General features: G+C 51.2%; 1 protein-coding gene across 5 annotated transcripts; it reads right to left on the bottom strand.

Moving 5' to 3' along the window:
- Positions 1 to 2,446: 2,446 nt before the first annotated feature.
- Positions 2,447 to 11,464, bottom strand: C1QTNF6 (C1q and TNF related 6). 5 transcript variants are annotated; one of them, XM_064455111.1, is made up of 3 exons: positions 11,285 to 11,464; positions 7,131 to 7,371; positions 2,447 to 5,524 (listed from the first exon to the last, which is right to left on the bottom strand). In XM_064455111.1, exons 2-3 carry the CDS (start codon positions 7,363 to 7,365, stop codon positions 4,977 to 4,979), a joined length of 783 nt encoding a protein of 260 aa, XP_064311181.1. In that variant the 5' UTR covers positions 7,366 to 7,371; positions 11,285 to 11,464; the 3' UTR covers positions 2,447 to 4,976. The 5 variants fall into 5 exon arrangements, with proteins under 5 accessions (XP_064311181.1, XP_064311171.1, XP_009500226.1 ...); XM_064455101.1 differs by lacking the exon at positions 11,285 to 11,464 and adding an exon at positions 8,982 to 9,017; XM_009501931.2 differs by lacking the exon at positions 11,285 to 11,464 and adding an exon at positions 8,241 to 8,367.
- Between the last annotated feature and the right edge of the window lie 1,625 nt (positions 11,465 to 13,089).

Genomic DNA, 13,089 nt, shown 5'->3' with positions numbered 1-13,089 from the left:
ACTGTGGAAAATGGCACAGGGACCCACTGTGGCCAGAAGAGAGCCATGCCATGCAAGGCAGTGGAACAATGGCCCTCGGCAATGCAGCTGTGCCCCATTTCTCACATAGCTATGGGCCCTTTGGGCCCAACAGCAGCTCCCAGCCAGCAGTGGGGAAGGGAAGGTGAGAAATAGAGGATCTGGGGCAGGTTTGACCCATTGATGGCATCCAGCTGCAATGCACAGGATGGAGGGAGGCAGGGGGTCTGCTGGCATCTGTTGGGTCCACCCTTGACAAAGTCTCTGGGGAGATGCAGAGCCAGGTCCTGCCATGCTGCACCCCTGCCCTCCCTAGCACTTGGGTGCAGGCATGTGCACCTGTGTCTGAGTGCCTGCAGCAAGGTCAAAGGTCCCTTTTTATACCCCTTTTCTTACCCTGCTTCTCTCTTCCCCTTTCCTACAGCTATCACAGGGCAAGGAGCTATCACAGGGCCTTCAGCGTCTCCTGAGCTGACCGCGACACACATTTCCTTCCCCAAAGACAGCACCATATCCTGCTTTTTATCTCCTCTCCCGCTCCTCCCCTCCCTGCCTTTCATACCTGCAGAACCACAAACCTGCAGGAAGCCAGTTTAAAGGGCCAAGCCCTTGGCACGTACCTTGAACAAGCTTGAGACGTGGCCACAGAGGACTCTGCAGCACAGCTTGGACCTGGCTTTCAGGGGAAAAGAGACGCATGGCCCCAGGTGTAGTGCTGTAGCTGCCCGCTCCAGGGGATGCTTCTTGCTTTGCCTAGCAGAGAGGTGCTGGTTGTCACCAACCCTAGGCTCACATACCACAGGGTAGCCCCATTGCCTGGAAAAGGACTCAGCCCTGGGGTGAATGAGGTGACTGGTGGTGTCATGGCCTTCAGGGCATGGCTGCACCCACTGGCAGGGCAGCAGGGCTGGTCCGACCCAGTCTAGCCCTTGTTCCTTCAACAGCATTGCAGGGTACACCTTGCCTTAGCTGAACCTCACCTATGGCAACTGCCCAGGCGGGCATTCACAGTGCGATGAGTGGCATCAGCTACAGACTCCATTTGTCATGCATGCATCTTAGCCCCAAGGCTGAAGAGACTCTTCAGGTGGCACTTTCCTCTCCAAGTGGGCAGGCTGAAGCATAGAAAACTTTTCTAGAAGGTCTGGCTACACATTTCCGCTCCTCCCTCCTCCCTCACTCCTCACCTTCTTTAAGTGTGACAAAGGCACCTCCAATCTACCAGCATCTCACCTCAAGGGCTGGGAACATGCACAAGAACAACCCCTGCACTTCCTGAGGACACATTTCTATCTCCTTCCTCAGAAGTAAATAAAAAACCTAAACAACGCTGGGCTCCCAACCTGACAGAGTATCGCATTTACTAGGATATATATAGTCCTAGCTCTGGGCCTGACACAAGACCAAAGAGGCCTGTAAGAATCCGTATGATTATGCTTTCCATCCCTTGCCAATTGAAGTATCTGGTATATGTCAAATCACAGGATAAGCTATGTGAAGATGAATTAAACTCAAAACAGAAGGTGATATATGGGCATGTCCTCTTGTTTTCTTGTTCATTCCTCCACTTCAGCAGACCTTCCCTCTGTCCAAACCCCAAAGATGCTAAAAAACCCCCACTTGTGTCTTTGACCTGCACCGAGACCTTAATAGACCTCCTTAGGACTCTACCCCTCCTAGATCTTTCACTTAAGCCTCCAAGTCTCCACTTCCCCCTCATGACTTCCCATTTTCCTCAACTTTGTGGGCAATCACCATTTGTCTCTCCACCTCTGACCTGAACCTCAAGCCTTTCCCATCACACACAGTTCTTCCAAAAATGTGTGTCCAGCTTAACTCTGGAACTACCACCCATCCCATCGTTAGCAAGCACGAGTCTAGTCAACAGTTTAATGTCCCTCTTACAAATGCACTTCCTGGCTTTTGCCTCTTGGCAGAGAAAAGAGAAACACCACAGAGCAAACAGAAAACACACATGCTTACTAAGAACCTCACAGAAGGATGTGCTAAAAATTTCACAAGGTAAAGGGGCAGATCCCCCTTAAGAGAAGTCCACCATTAGCCCAGCCTTCCTTAACAGAATTAGTTAATGTCTTGAAGCCTAACCCTACAACCCACTGTGTCCTCCAGTTTTTTTGGTAATTTCTAAATAATCATTCCTTGAATTTGCTTAAAGCTTTCCCAGCAGAGAGGAAAGGGTTTGTGATCATTAGAAGTGTCAAAGTAGTAAATAGCTGTAAAGTTATTGCTCCCCACAAAGGAAACACACAGGAGATCGCGAAGGATTGCCCAGGGAAGTTTCCAACTTTTTTTTTTTTTTTAGTTAGATTTTTCACCTCACTCTTTCAGGTCTGTGTCTTTTCTATTGCACTATTTGGTGATAACCAGACCCATAAGGAATAGGTTGGGAGGGAAAAGCAGATCTAAGTGCAAAACAACCAGGGAAAAAAGTTTAATATCACTGAAAAAAAATATATATACAAAAGTTCTTGAAGTTTATTTGGTTTTGTAACATAAAGCACCATTAATTCCACAGTACATTACAACTCAGCCTACTACCCCTTCCAGAAAGCACCCAATACTCCTGAAATCTGATTTAGCACCAAGGGATTGCCATCTTGTTTAGCACCAAGAAGCCTGTTAAACATACCCTTTGGTCCCCCTGCCCTCCTCTCTCGTGTGCATCAGGCACCATCTGGCCATGGGCAGCCAGATGCTCATGGGTAGCCATGAGATCTATCACTGGCATTCAAGCACCAAATAGAAAAGAAGGAAGAAGCAGCTTGTTTCTGGGGATATTCAGTGTTAGAGAAGCTTGCTTCTCTTCCGGGAGACACAGGGACACTCTACACTGTAAATAGACAATGTCTGGGTTTGCAGCCTGTTGAGGAAAAGAGGAAGGGATTCGGTCCTGAGCATCACCTCCAGCACACTGCTTCCTCTCTACTGCCTGAAATCCTGCCTCTGATCAATTCCACACGCTTGACCTGCTAAGGGAGGAGAAGCAGCTCACAGTCTCCTTTAGTTCCCACGATCCCATCATCACATGTTTCCCTGGGAAAAATCCAGCTTTGCCTCAGTGAAACCTTGTTTTTATACCCATTGCCTCAGTGTCAGTGATGGGGAGGATCCAGGGCAGAAAGTGCCTGAAACTCATTCCAGTTTGTACAGCTTCCTTAGAAAAGCAGGGAGGGTAAGTAAACAGGGCAAGTGAGAAAATGTCCTGCAATTCTCTCAAGTTCATTTTTAATATTTACCCTGGGTCCCTGTGCCTTTGCCATCCCAGGCTGAGTGTACCAGACCTAGTCCTGTATAATGATGCATATCTCCCATGGGAGAGCTCTGGTAGTGCCAGGTGCTATAAGCAGAGACCGTGGCTAACCATGAGACTGCAGAAGCTAGGTAAGTCAGAAGACTTCATTATCAGTGATGGGAGGAGGAGAAATACAGTTTCTCCTGCTTGTCCTGTCCTGAGACTCAAAAAGGAGACAACTCTGTTTATGGGAGCATTACAACATATCCCAAAGTGTTGAGTCAGTCTCACCCGCTGCCCCCAGGACTGTAGCAATCTCAGAGGAAAGTGAGTGAGAGCAGTGTGAGACCAGTAAAAATGGTACTAGAAAAACCTTACTGCTGGCATTCCTTTCCCGCTGCAACATCTCCAACCTGACAAGAAGAGTAAGGGTTTGTTATAGCCACATTTTTTCTCAGTTGCTCTGATGAGATTGCCAGAAAAGGATACAGAGCATGTGGCAGGGAAGCTTTTAACCCTGGGGCAAGGTCCTATAGTCTCACCTCTATCTCTTTTCCATCACAGAGGCAAAGAAGTGCCAACCTGCTCAGGTTTGGAACTGATTTAACTGCAATTGTCCTTACAGCCTCCAGCTCAGGTCCTGAAGCAGCGGTCCCTCAATACTAATGTGGGAGAACCACCTTCAGGAGGACAATGTAATGGCATGCAGGAACCAGGGCCTGACTCTCCCTTCACATCAGCAAGTGTTAGGGATGACTGCTGATACCAATGCAAGGGCACGGGTGCACCTCTGCCAAAGAAGAGAGCAGATTCAGGTTCACTGTCTGGACTAGATTCCCACAGCTGGGGAACCAAGACTGAGTGTGTCCCAGGGGAGGTTTGGGAGGCAGGTTTGGTAGGGTTGTGTCTCTCTCTTGTCCTGTACTTATGAACCCTAGTGGGAATAGAGTGGTGGGCTGTACTGATTCAATGGCAGATGCCTCTGAAGGGTCTGGCCCTTCATTTCTTTGAAGAGCTAAAGCTAGAACAGAGGAGGACAATCCTACCGGGCCTAGATTGTATAGCCAGCCTAGACTCTGTGACTCAGAAGGGTGTCTAAGGAAAGCCAATGGCTTACTTGAGAAGGCCAACAGTCCCTTTTTTAGAAAGGCAGTATTGTCTCTCACCACTCCTACATCTTCCTTGTGCTATAGAAAGCCATCAGACCCCAGTCTGTGCTCCAGAGTACAGGTGTAAGAGGTGACATTAAGGCCATGTTGCAGGCTGCAAAACCGGCATGTCTAGTTGGGACAGAGGAGCCAGGATGCACCTGGGCAGTGGGGACTTCCTAGCCCTTTCTACAGGAGTCCTTTGTGTATGAAGCCCCAAGGAGGGACACATCCCCAGGAGCAGCACTTTAGGTTCCCTCCTGCTCTAGGACCCTAAATGCCAGACACAGTTAGCTGGCAGATTTAGAAGAAGCCAATAACCTAAGTTGGGGTCACAAGGTGAGGGGCGAGAGATGGCAGTGTCACACTGTAAGTGGACAGATAAAGGCCTGGGTACAAGAGAGCGTGAGGTGGGAGCCAGTGTGGCAAGTTTCACACTCAGTGCCTGAGACTTGACAGGCCCATTTCCAAGTGATTTGCAGTGGTTGCGGGCAGTAAAAAGAGAGACAGAGGGAGAAGGAAAATGCCAAAGAGGGCCCTGGGAGGAGGAGAGGCAGTTAGTCAAGGCTGGGCTTGACCAGGTACCCACTGAACGTGATGTACACATCAACATCATCACTGTAAATGGCATTCTCCCGCTCCCGCTTGTAAAGCCTCACCCAGATCTCATCATTTTCCTGAAGCTCTAGCATGAGGCTCTGGCTCTGCATGATGCTGCGGTCGCTGGGTTGAGCATACAAGATGACTGCCTCTTCTTCATTGTGCATGATGTGCATGTAAGTCTCCTTGAAGTTCCAGGTATGGACATTGAGGCTGAAATAGTAAAGTCCACCTACATAGCAGTAGAATTTGCCATTGAACATGTCGAAGTGGCTGTAGAGGTTGACGAAGACAGTGTCGAAGATCAAGACCTGGAAGCCCTCGCTGCTGTGCAGTGCTTTCTTGCGACCGACGGAGAACGCAGCATACTGATGCTTGCAGGGGTCTCCTGCTGTACCCATCTGTCCTTTGCTGCCTTTCTGGCCCTGGGCACCCCGCTCGCCTCGTGGTCCTTCTTTGCCCCATTTCCCTGGCATCCCAGGCTCTCCCCGGTCTCCTTTCTCTCCTACAAGAGGAAACAGAGGACACAACTCCTATGTGATACTAGAGGGAGAGGTGGAAGTGGCAGTGAGAAAGCCTAATGAGGAGGCAGAGGATTACTCAAGAATGAGGAAATGTCAGAAGAAGGAATGCTCCTGAGGGTTACAATATCATTGTGCTTCATGGGAAAGGACCCAGCAGAGCTCTGGGTGCAACTGAGGTCTCTTCTTTTATGAACCCCCTGTTCACCACATGATACGGCCCTGCCGGAGGCACTAGGACCTGTCCTTGGGGAACTTCAGCATGAGAGGGAGTCCAGCAGTGGAAAGTACCACTAGGGCTCTTTACTTCTTCTTCCTCCTCCACATTCCTTTATCTCCACCACACCCCCTGCCCTACACAATTTATGACCTTATTATCCCCATAGTGTGCACACTGTTCTGGCTGTACGCTGGAGAAGGAGAAGTGCTAAAGCCTGTGGGAAAATATGACTAGAGAGGGACAATGAGGTGGGTCAGAGGGAAAAGATCCAAACTGGACTTGGTGGATGATGCAGTGCAAGTTAGAGGGCTGGTACTTTGACAATACTGGAATCCTTTTGGGCACCCTGTATAATTAATACTGCAGTTCTACCCAGCGGCTTGTGTGTTGCTAGTTATACACCCAGGCAGGCATCAATACAGAGAGAGAGCAGCACCAGAACGTGCTTCGTATATAGAAAGAAGTGATGGGGGTCAGAGCAGCTTCCAGCACAAGTCACAGCATCCCAGATTTGTGCCTTGTTCTTTTCCTGCTCTCCATCCCCTGCATGGTATCGCAGGTCCCCCTGCAACACCCCGCTCTCGTCCAGGCCTTTGTCTGCCCTAGACACACTTCTGAGTTTTGACAGACTGCAGCTATTTCCAGATTGGGCAGGGAAGGGAGAACATCTGCCCAGCTAGCCCAGAGAACCACAGAGGAACAATAAGTGAGTGGAGCAGGATCCAACTGGGAACAGGCTTTTGCCCGCAGCAAAGGCTAAAAGGGGAGCCATGAAGGGAGGAGCTGATCTAAAATAGGGAGCCTTTTCCTGTTAGCCAAGGCAGCCACAGCAGGGTGGAACAAGCTGGGGGTCACTGCCAGTTAGCCTGGAGGTGCTTGCAAATAGCCGCTGCCTCCCCTTGCCCTCTTCCCACTCCAAAACGCTGGTGACCTATGGAGCTGGAGAAGGTTTCCCCACAGCCCTCCCGGGTGCCAATGCCCACCCTCCAAACCTGATTATTTTGCAGCTGGATAGAGACTGCTCATTCCCTCAGGCACTACAGGAGTCTGGAAGTCTAAGACAAGGAAGGTGTCCTTGCAGGTTGGCAAGAGGCTGCCACTGCCACTCCTCTGCTAGCGGAGAGGAAGAGCTGGTAGCAGGCAGCATCTTGAGACACAGAGGTCACAGCACAGATATGCAACTGACTTCCCATCCCCCAGGCTACTCTTGATCACAGCACAAAATATCTAAACCCTGGACCACAGTGTGTGTGGGCACATACCCTTCAGGGTGGCATCTGACAGTCTGTTAGCATAACTAGCATGCCAGCAACCCAGCTGTCACCTCCACCACAGTGCCTTGGCATCCTGAGGCCAAAATGGGCACTTACCCTTCAGTATGGTGATGTTGATATAGGGACGGACCTCCGGCATTGGGTAGGGCAAGTGGTGGTGGTGGCTGGGAGGGAGAGGTGGGGCATCTGTGGAAGAGTCCAGTGGGTCACAACAGCGCTTGCAAGCACCAGGCGCTGGTTCTGTGAGGTTGGGTTCATCAGTGGGTGCCCCAAGCACAACAAGAGGGAGAAGAAGGAAGGCCAGGGGTGCACGCAGGTAAATTATGTCCATGGTGACCTGGGAAGATATGAGGAAGCACCAGAGTGAGGTATAAGAATGGGAGGTCATGGGCGACAGAGCAGAGATAACCACAAAACATCTTTTGTGGCTGGAGCCGGGGTGGGACAAAATGGCATTGTCCTCTGGAGGGAGTTTACATGCTTGAAGTCTCTGGAGGTTCAAGGCTGCAATCTGAGTAGCAACCACATGGCCTGAGAGGATGCCCCACGCCCTTCTGCCCAGTCTACTGGAGACCAGGTGCTAATCCTGGAAGAAGGCTTGACACTCACTAGGCAAACCACTGGAGCCACTAGAAGATTCAGTCCCAGGCTGGGACAGAGCAGGGAGACATGGCAAACCACTCAGCCCCTTTAGCAAAAGCATGCTCTGGAAGGCTGCTGAATTTGTGGGGAGGGCTGTAAAAAAGCTTCTCCAGTCCTCCAGTCACTAGGTATCAACTCTTTAAGGGACTCTAACCCAAAAACCCCCCTGTCACAGCTGGAGTCTGACCCACATCTCTCTGCAGAGAGACCCCTTCTCCTGTGGGCTGGGAACTTTAGTCCCCTCCTTCCCCCCACCAAATCCCAACCCTCTCTGTGCCTCAACCCCCTCCCACTAATGCTCAGTTGTGTTCTCCGCCAAACCTCAGCACCTTCCCAAAGGGATGCCGGGCTCCTCTGAGAGCAGAGGGCAGTGCCAGGCCTTTGCAGACAGACCAGAGGGGAGCTGCTCCGCTGCACAGGGTGAAGGAAGCAAAGCTCAGAGCAGGCAGCCTGCAGAGAAGAATGCTTACGAAAGACAGACACGCAAACAAGCTGAGAAAGCCCCTCTGACAGCTTGTGTCCCCCTTCCCTCTGCCTGTACCCCAGCGCAGTGTGGCAGCTCACCCCAGAGGCTGAGGGCTCCCCTCTGTGCTTCCCAGCCCCTGCTCGTGGGCTCCCCTCCGCCTGCAAAGCCAGCCCTTGGGCCCATGGCTTTAAGAAAGCTGGCTCTTGGCACAGGCACTGCTGAGTGCTGACTGGGTGTGCAAGCTGGGCTTGGACCTGCTCCCTCCCCTCTCCTCTCCCTCCCTTTCCCTCCCTGGCTTTGGGCGCTCTCCATTGCAAACGGCCTGTGTTTCAGTGCCTTTTAACTCTTTCCTAGGTAGTGCCTTTTCCTTACATATATTTTTTTTTTAATCTGCCTTTTCATTTCCAGACAACCTAGCCCTGGTCAGCAAAATACAGGCAGCATAGATTTCACCCTGTGCAAAGGATGGGTAGGCAGCAGGTCGATGTCCCACCCTGAGCATCTCAGGATGGGTAAGGTGGGGTGCTTTGGTGCCAGAGACAGACTTTCATTTAGGTGGGATGGTGCAGGACTCTGCCCTCACTCCCTTGCATTAGTCCCTTGTCCCATGCATTCACCCTTAACCCAGCTGGCCCGGCTCTCTCCCCAGCTGTGCTGATCCTACTCTTAGTCCCCAAACTTTTTCATTTTCCATTCTCCTCTGCATTGTTTCTTCTGCACATCACTGCAGCCTCTCACCCCAGGCATGACATCTCTAGCAGGCTCATCTGCCAACTGGAAGAAGCATCAGGTTTTATTCCCTCTCTGGTCATCCCTTCTCCCTGGGCAGAGCCCCAAACCTTGCACTCGGCGTGTGTCATCTCCCGGTCACGTCCTCTGGTCAGGTCCCAGGCTGAGCATTTCTCACGGGAGGGGTGTGCCTGGCCTGAAGCACAGCCCGGCTGCAAGGAGCTGCCTGCCAGCAAAGCTGAGGATCTGGAGCAAACCCTGACCATGACCTTTGCCCTCAGCTTGGCATCAAGCTGATGTGCTTGTGCTGTTGGGGTGAGTACTACGTGGCTGCAGCAGAACCTAGGAATGAGGGCATTTTTGGGGGGAAGAGTGCAGGGACACACAGAGGAGACTTTATTTACACTGCAGAATCAGTTGGGAAGAGGATTTTGGGGGCCTTTACCCTGCAGTAAACCAGATTTGGGAACTTATAGCTGGTGGGGGTGCACATATGTATCTTTGGGAGGCTGAAGGAAAGAAGGGCAATAGCTCTTTTCTGCAGGGGCCAGAAGTGCCAAGTCAGCACTGTGCCTCTTGCAATTTCTGAGAGATGCTGGAGAAGGCTCCAAGGTTTCTGAGGGGGAAAGGGTTTTGTGCATGTCTACGTGTGCTTGGACTTTTTGTTTTGTTTTGTTTTCCTTCTCCCATTTGTTTGGTTTGGGAATGGGAGGCCCCATTTCCCAGAGAGTGGCTGGCGTTTGGCAGGACCCCAGCGCCACTGGAGAAGCAAGCGGAAAACGCTGGGAAAATATGTGCTGCAAGCTGGGGGGAAGGGAGGAAGGGGGGCTGGGAGGTCTGGAGATATTCTCAGGCTGCCTGTCAGCCTGGAGCTCAATGAACATTGAGCTAACATGCCTCTCAGCTGGGGATGGAAGAGGACCAAGAAATTAGCTGCTGTGCCCATGAGTTACTAGCCAGGCTCCAGCATTGACATGCAATGAGACGCGTTGTGAGTCTCCCACATCTGCCTGTGCCTCAGTTTCCTTTTTTGGAAAATGAGAGGGGGAAGGGTTAGGGCAACACTTCTTGCTAATGGAGCCTTGCCAGCTGATAGAAGTGGGTTTTTGTGATCAATTGTGTTGTCTACTCCTGCCTGCTGCTGGTGGGGATTTCAACAGCTGACAGTACTAATGTTGAAAGCCAATAAATTTTCTGGGGTGCATGAAAACTCAAAGGCTGACAGTGAAGGCAAAGTTCCTCTCTGTCCTTTCAAAGCTATTGCAGTAGCTCACTCCCTCAGGTTTTCCTACCTGGCTTATTTCCAAGGATTTCATTACCCCCTTTTGCAACTCTCTGCCTTATGTTTGGCCTCCTCTACCTTTCTAAGGGGAACAGGTAGCAGGGAAAGCCGTTGCCCTTATTTCCATTCTGCCTTTCCATCTGCACCCCATAGTTGCTCACAACCAAGGAAATGTTCTTTGTAGAGGACCTCATCAACTGGGGCCTTTGTCTTTTTCTCATCAGACTCCAAAAACAGCCCACAGTGGGCAGTGAGCAGGACTTTGTATTTAATGTCTTGTCTGAGCTGAGTAGGGACTTACGGGGAGGCAGCAGACAAAGCCTTGCACTCGTGGCATTGCCCAGCTGGGTAGTAGTTTATGCCAGTAAAGACACTTTTGCCAGGGTAATATCACCCAGCTCCCTGAAGGGAACTGGCTGTACCAGCAACATTTTGCCAGGGCAGCCACATTTGCAGGATGTTTTGGCTTGTATGGCCAAGTGCTCAAAGATAGGAGCTTTGAGAATGCTATCCAATAACCCTGTGCCAGCTATGCTTTTAAGTGTAACTCAAGCCTGAAGGCACCTTGTGTGCTCAACAGTCTTCCCTCTCCTTCATTGCACACTCTACCTTGGAGGCAGCCCAAGGAAGCTCTGGCCAGATTGGACTGCAGCAATCCCTGCTCAAAAACAGCTGCTTTATCCTCCTTAATTTCCTCCCTTCTCTTAGACCCCCCCACCCCCCAGGCAAAGTAGAGGGATAAAGCAGTCACCCCAGTGACTGCCTCCATCCTCCTAGCCTTCTCTACCACAGGTACAGAAGGAAGGAAATTACTCTGATGTTTCCTCCCCTTTCCACCCTCCATGCACAGCTCAGCTCCCATTCTGCACATGTGGGCCCCCCTGCCCTGCCACACATACACACATACAGCCACTCACAAACACCCACACACTCACCCTTCATAGCTCCTCCCTCACCAAAACCTCCAGAGCAAAAGTATCATCTGCACAAAGAGACAGAGAAACAACCCCTTCTCTTCCCCTTCCTGGATGCTGCTTCTCCTTCACCACAGCCACTTTCCCTTTCCCCACCTCTCTATTCCCACTCTCCAAGAGCATCACAAGCCAAGAGGGGAAACATAGAACCTCTTACCTCTACTCCCCTCCGGAAGGGTCCTGTGCTGTGTTATCTGTATCCTCAGCTGCTCCTAGTTAGCAGCACAGGGAGGGAGGGCTGGCGGGGCACAGCTGACTCCAGCCAGATGCTCGCCAAGTGCTCTTATGTAATTACTGTCTTTTCCATCCTGCCTCTGAGGCCTTTGTGAGTGCCTCTCCCCCTCCTTTGGCCTGTGTATCAGGCTTGGCCCTCGCTCCCTCCCTTCTTCCACCCACCCCACACAGCATCACAATTTGCTCAGCTCAACAGCTGATTCCTTCTGGAAGCAAAGTTCAGGCTTTTGGCTACTGCCGTTGCTACCCTTGGAAAGAGAGCTCACATGTGTTTCAAGGTCTGGGAAGTGATGGGCAGCACTGCTCTGCATTCACCTCCTCTCCATCACTGCCTGACTGTGGCTGGATGCCTTTGGCTTGCCCTTCTCACCTGCACATGGGGAGGGGGACACCTGAGACATGGAAAGGTGGCAGTGAGTTTTTTATGCTTTGGTACTTTGGGGTGCCCCCAGGTTATCCTGTAACAGCAGCATTACATGCTGTAACGGGGATTGCTGATCATCTCCAGCCAGGCTGCAGAGGGGGTTGGGAAGACAAATCTTTTCCAGCTTGTGGATTCCATAGCTGTGCACGACGCTTGTGTAACAGCCAGCCCTTGTTACCCAAGAGCACCAACAAAGTATGAAATTACTGGCATAGAATATCCTGTACGTCTCTGAGGATAGGCAGGCCTGCTGGATGTCAACTCCGTGGCTACATTTCTGTCATAACTTCTGCCCATATGGGGCCTGGATCAACCAGGAACCACACGTTCCCTGGCTTTACGCAGGCTGCTGCTGGGTTTGAGGGCCTTTCTGCCAGCAGGGTTTTCTGCTGCTGGCTGCTTGGCGGCCTGGACTGTCACACACAGAGATCAAGGCCTGGCAAAGCTGCTACATTTTTTTGCTGTGAATTGCTGAAACGCCACGTGGCTGAGGAGCAACTGGAAGAGCACTAGGGTTCCATCACCTGCACTGATTGCCAGAGCAAAGCTGTTGCTAGACTTGGCAGTCTCTGATACTTCCAACTGCCCCCACAGCTAGTCTGAGACACCACACATCTGCCAGCCACAGCTGAATGGTGTATCAGAGACTGGCTGACAAGGTGCATCAGTTGGAGGTGCCTTGTAGCTAAAGGTGCATCACCCAGGCTGTTCCTCTCCCATAGGTAGCTTTTCCAGCTTGAGCGTCCCAACTCCTACCCCTACCTTGTGACCCTGCCCGCAAGACCACCGAGACAAGAAACTGTACCAGTGCCCACCCCAAACTCTGGCACACGACTACAAGTGCTAACCCTACTGCAACCAGCAAGACTTCACTGCCTTGTGAGCATCTAGGCCCAACATTTTGGCTGGGTGGGAGATACCAGGTGACATTGCAGCCTGTTTGAGCCAGTTCTTAAAAATAACCTTCATCTGAGCCTCCTGCCTTCTGCTTCTCTGCATCTGAATGCCTCCTCCTCCCATTCACTCCTATGTAGACCCAGGAGTTTTTACCCCTATGCTGTCCTCTCCTCTTTTCCTAGCCCTGCCCTGAGCAGTTATCAACAGTTGATCACTACTGGGGGTATCTCATCTCTCACAAGGAGTGCTGAGAAAGGTGGACAGTGATTAGGGCAAGAAAATTTTCTTCAGAGGTGCCCATGAGCTTTCTCACCAAAGAAACAAGCACTTTGAGGTAAGAAGGGGGAAGCTGGTGTTTAAAAGCTCACATAAACTCTTGAATCTGTGATGGGTACTTCCCACTAAGG

The sequence above is a fragment of the Phalacrocorax carbo genome, chromosome 1, assembly GCF_963921805.1.
Source record: "Phalacrocorax carbo chromosome 1, bPhaCar2.1, whole genome shotgun sequence".
Classification (NCBI taxonomy): domain Eukaryota; kingdom Metazoa; phylum Chordata; class Aves; order Suliformes; family Phalacrocoracidae; genus Phalacrocorax; species Phalacrocorax carbo.
Note: the sequence above shows the minus strand (reverse complement) of the source record. Positions and strands in the feature narration are given on the sequence as shown.

Coding starts and splice junctions, on each gene's coding strand:
- C1QTNF6 (XM_064455101.1), bottom strand. CDS start 9,002: ATGACACACGCCGAGTGCAAG. Junction 7,372..8,981: donor TGACACACGCCGAGTGCAAG/GTTTGGGGCTCT, acceptor ATATCTTCCCAG/GTCACCATGGACATAATTTA. Junction 5,525..7,130: donor CAACATCACCATACTGAAGG/GTAAGTGCCCAT, acceptor TTCCTCTTGTAG/GAGAGAAAGGAGACCGGGGA.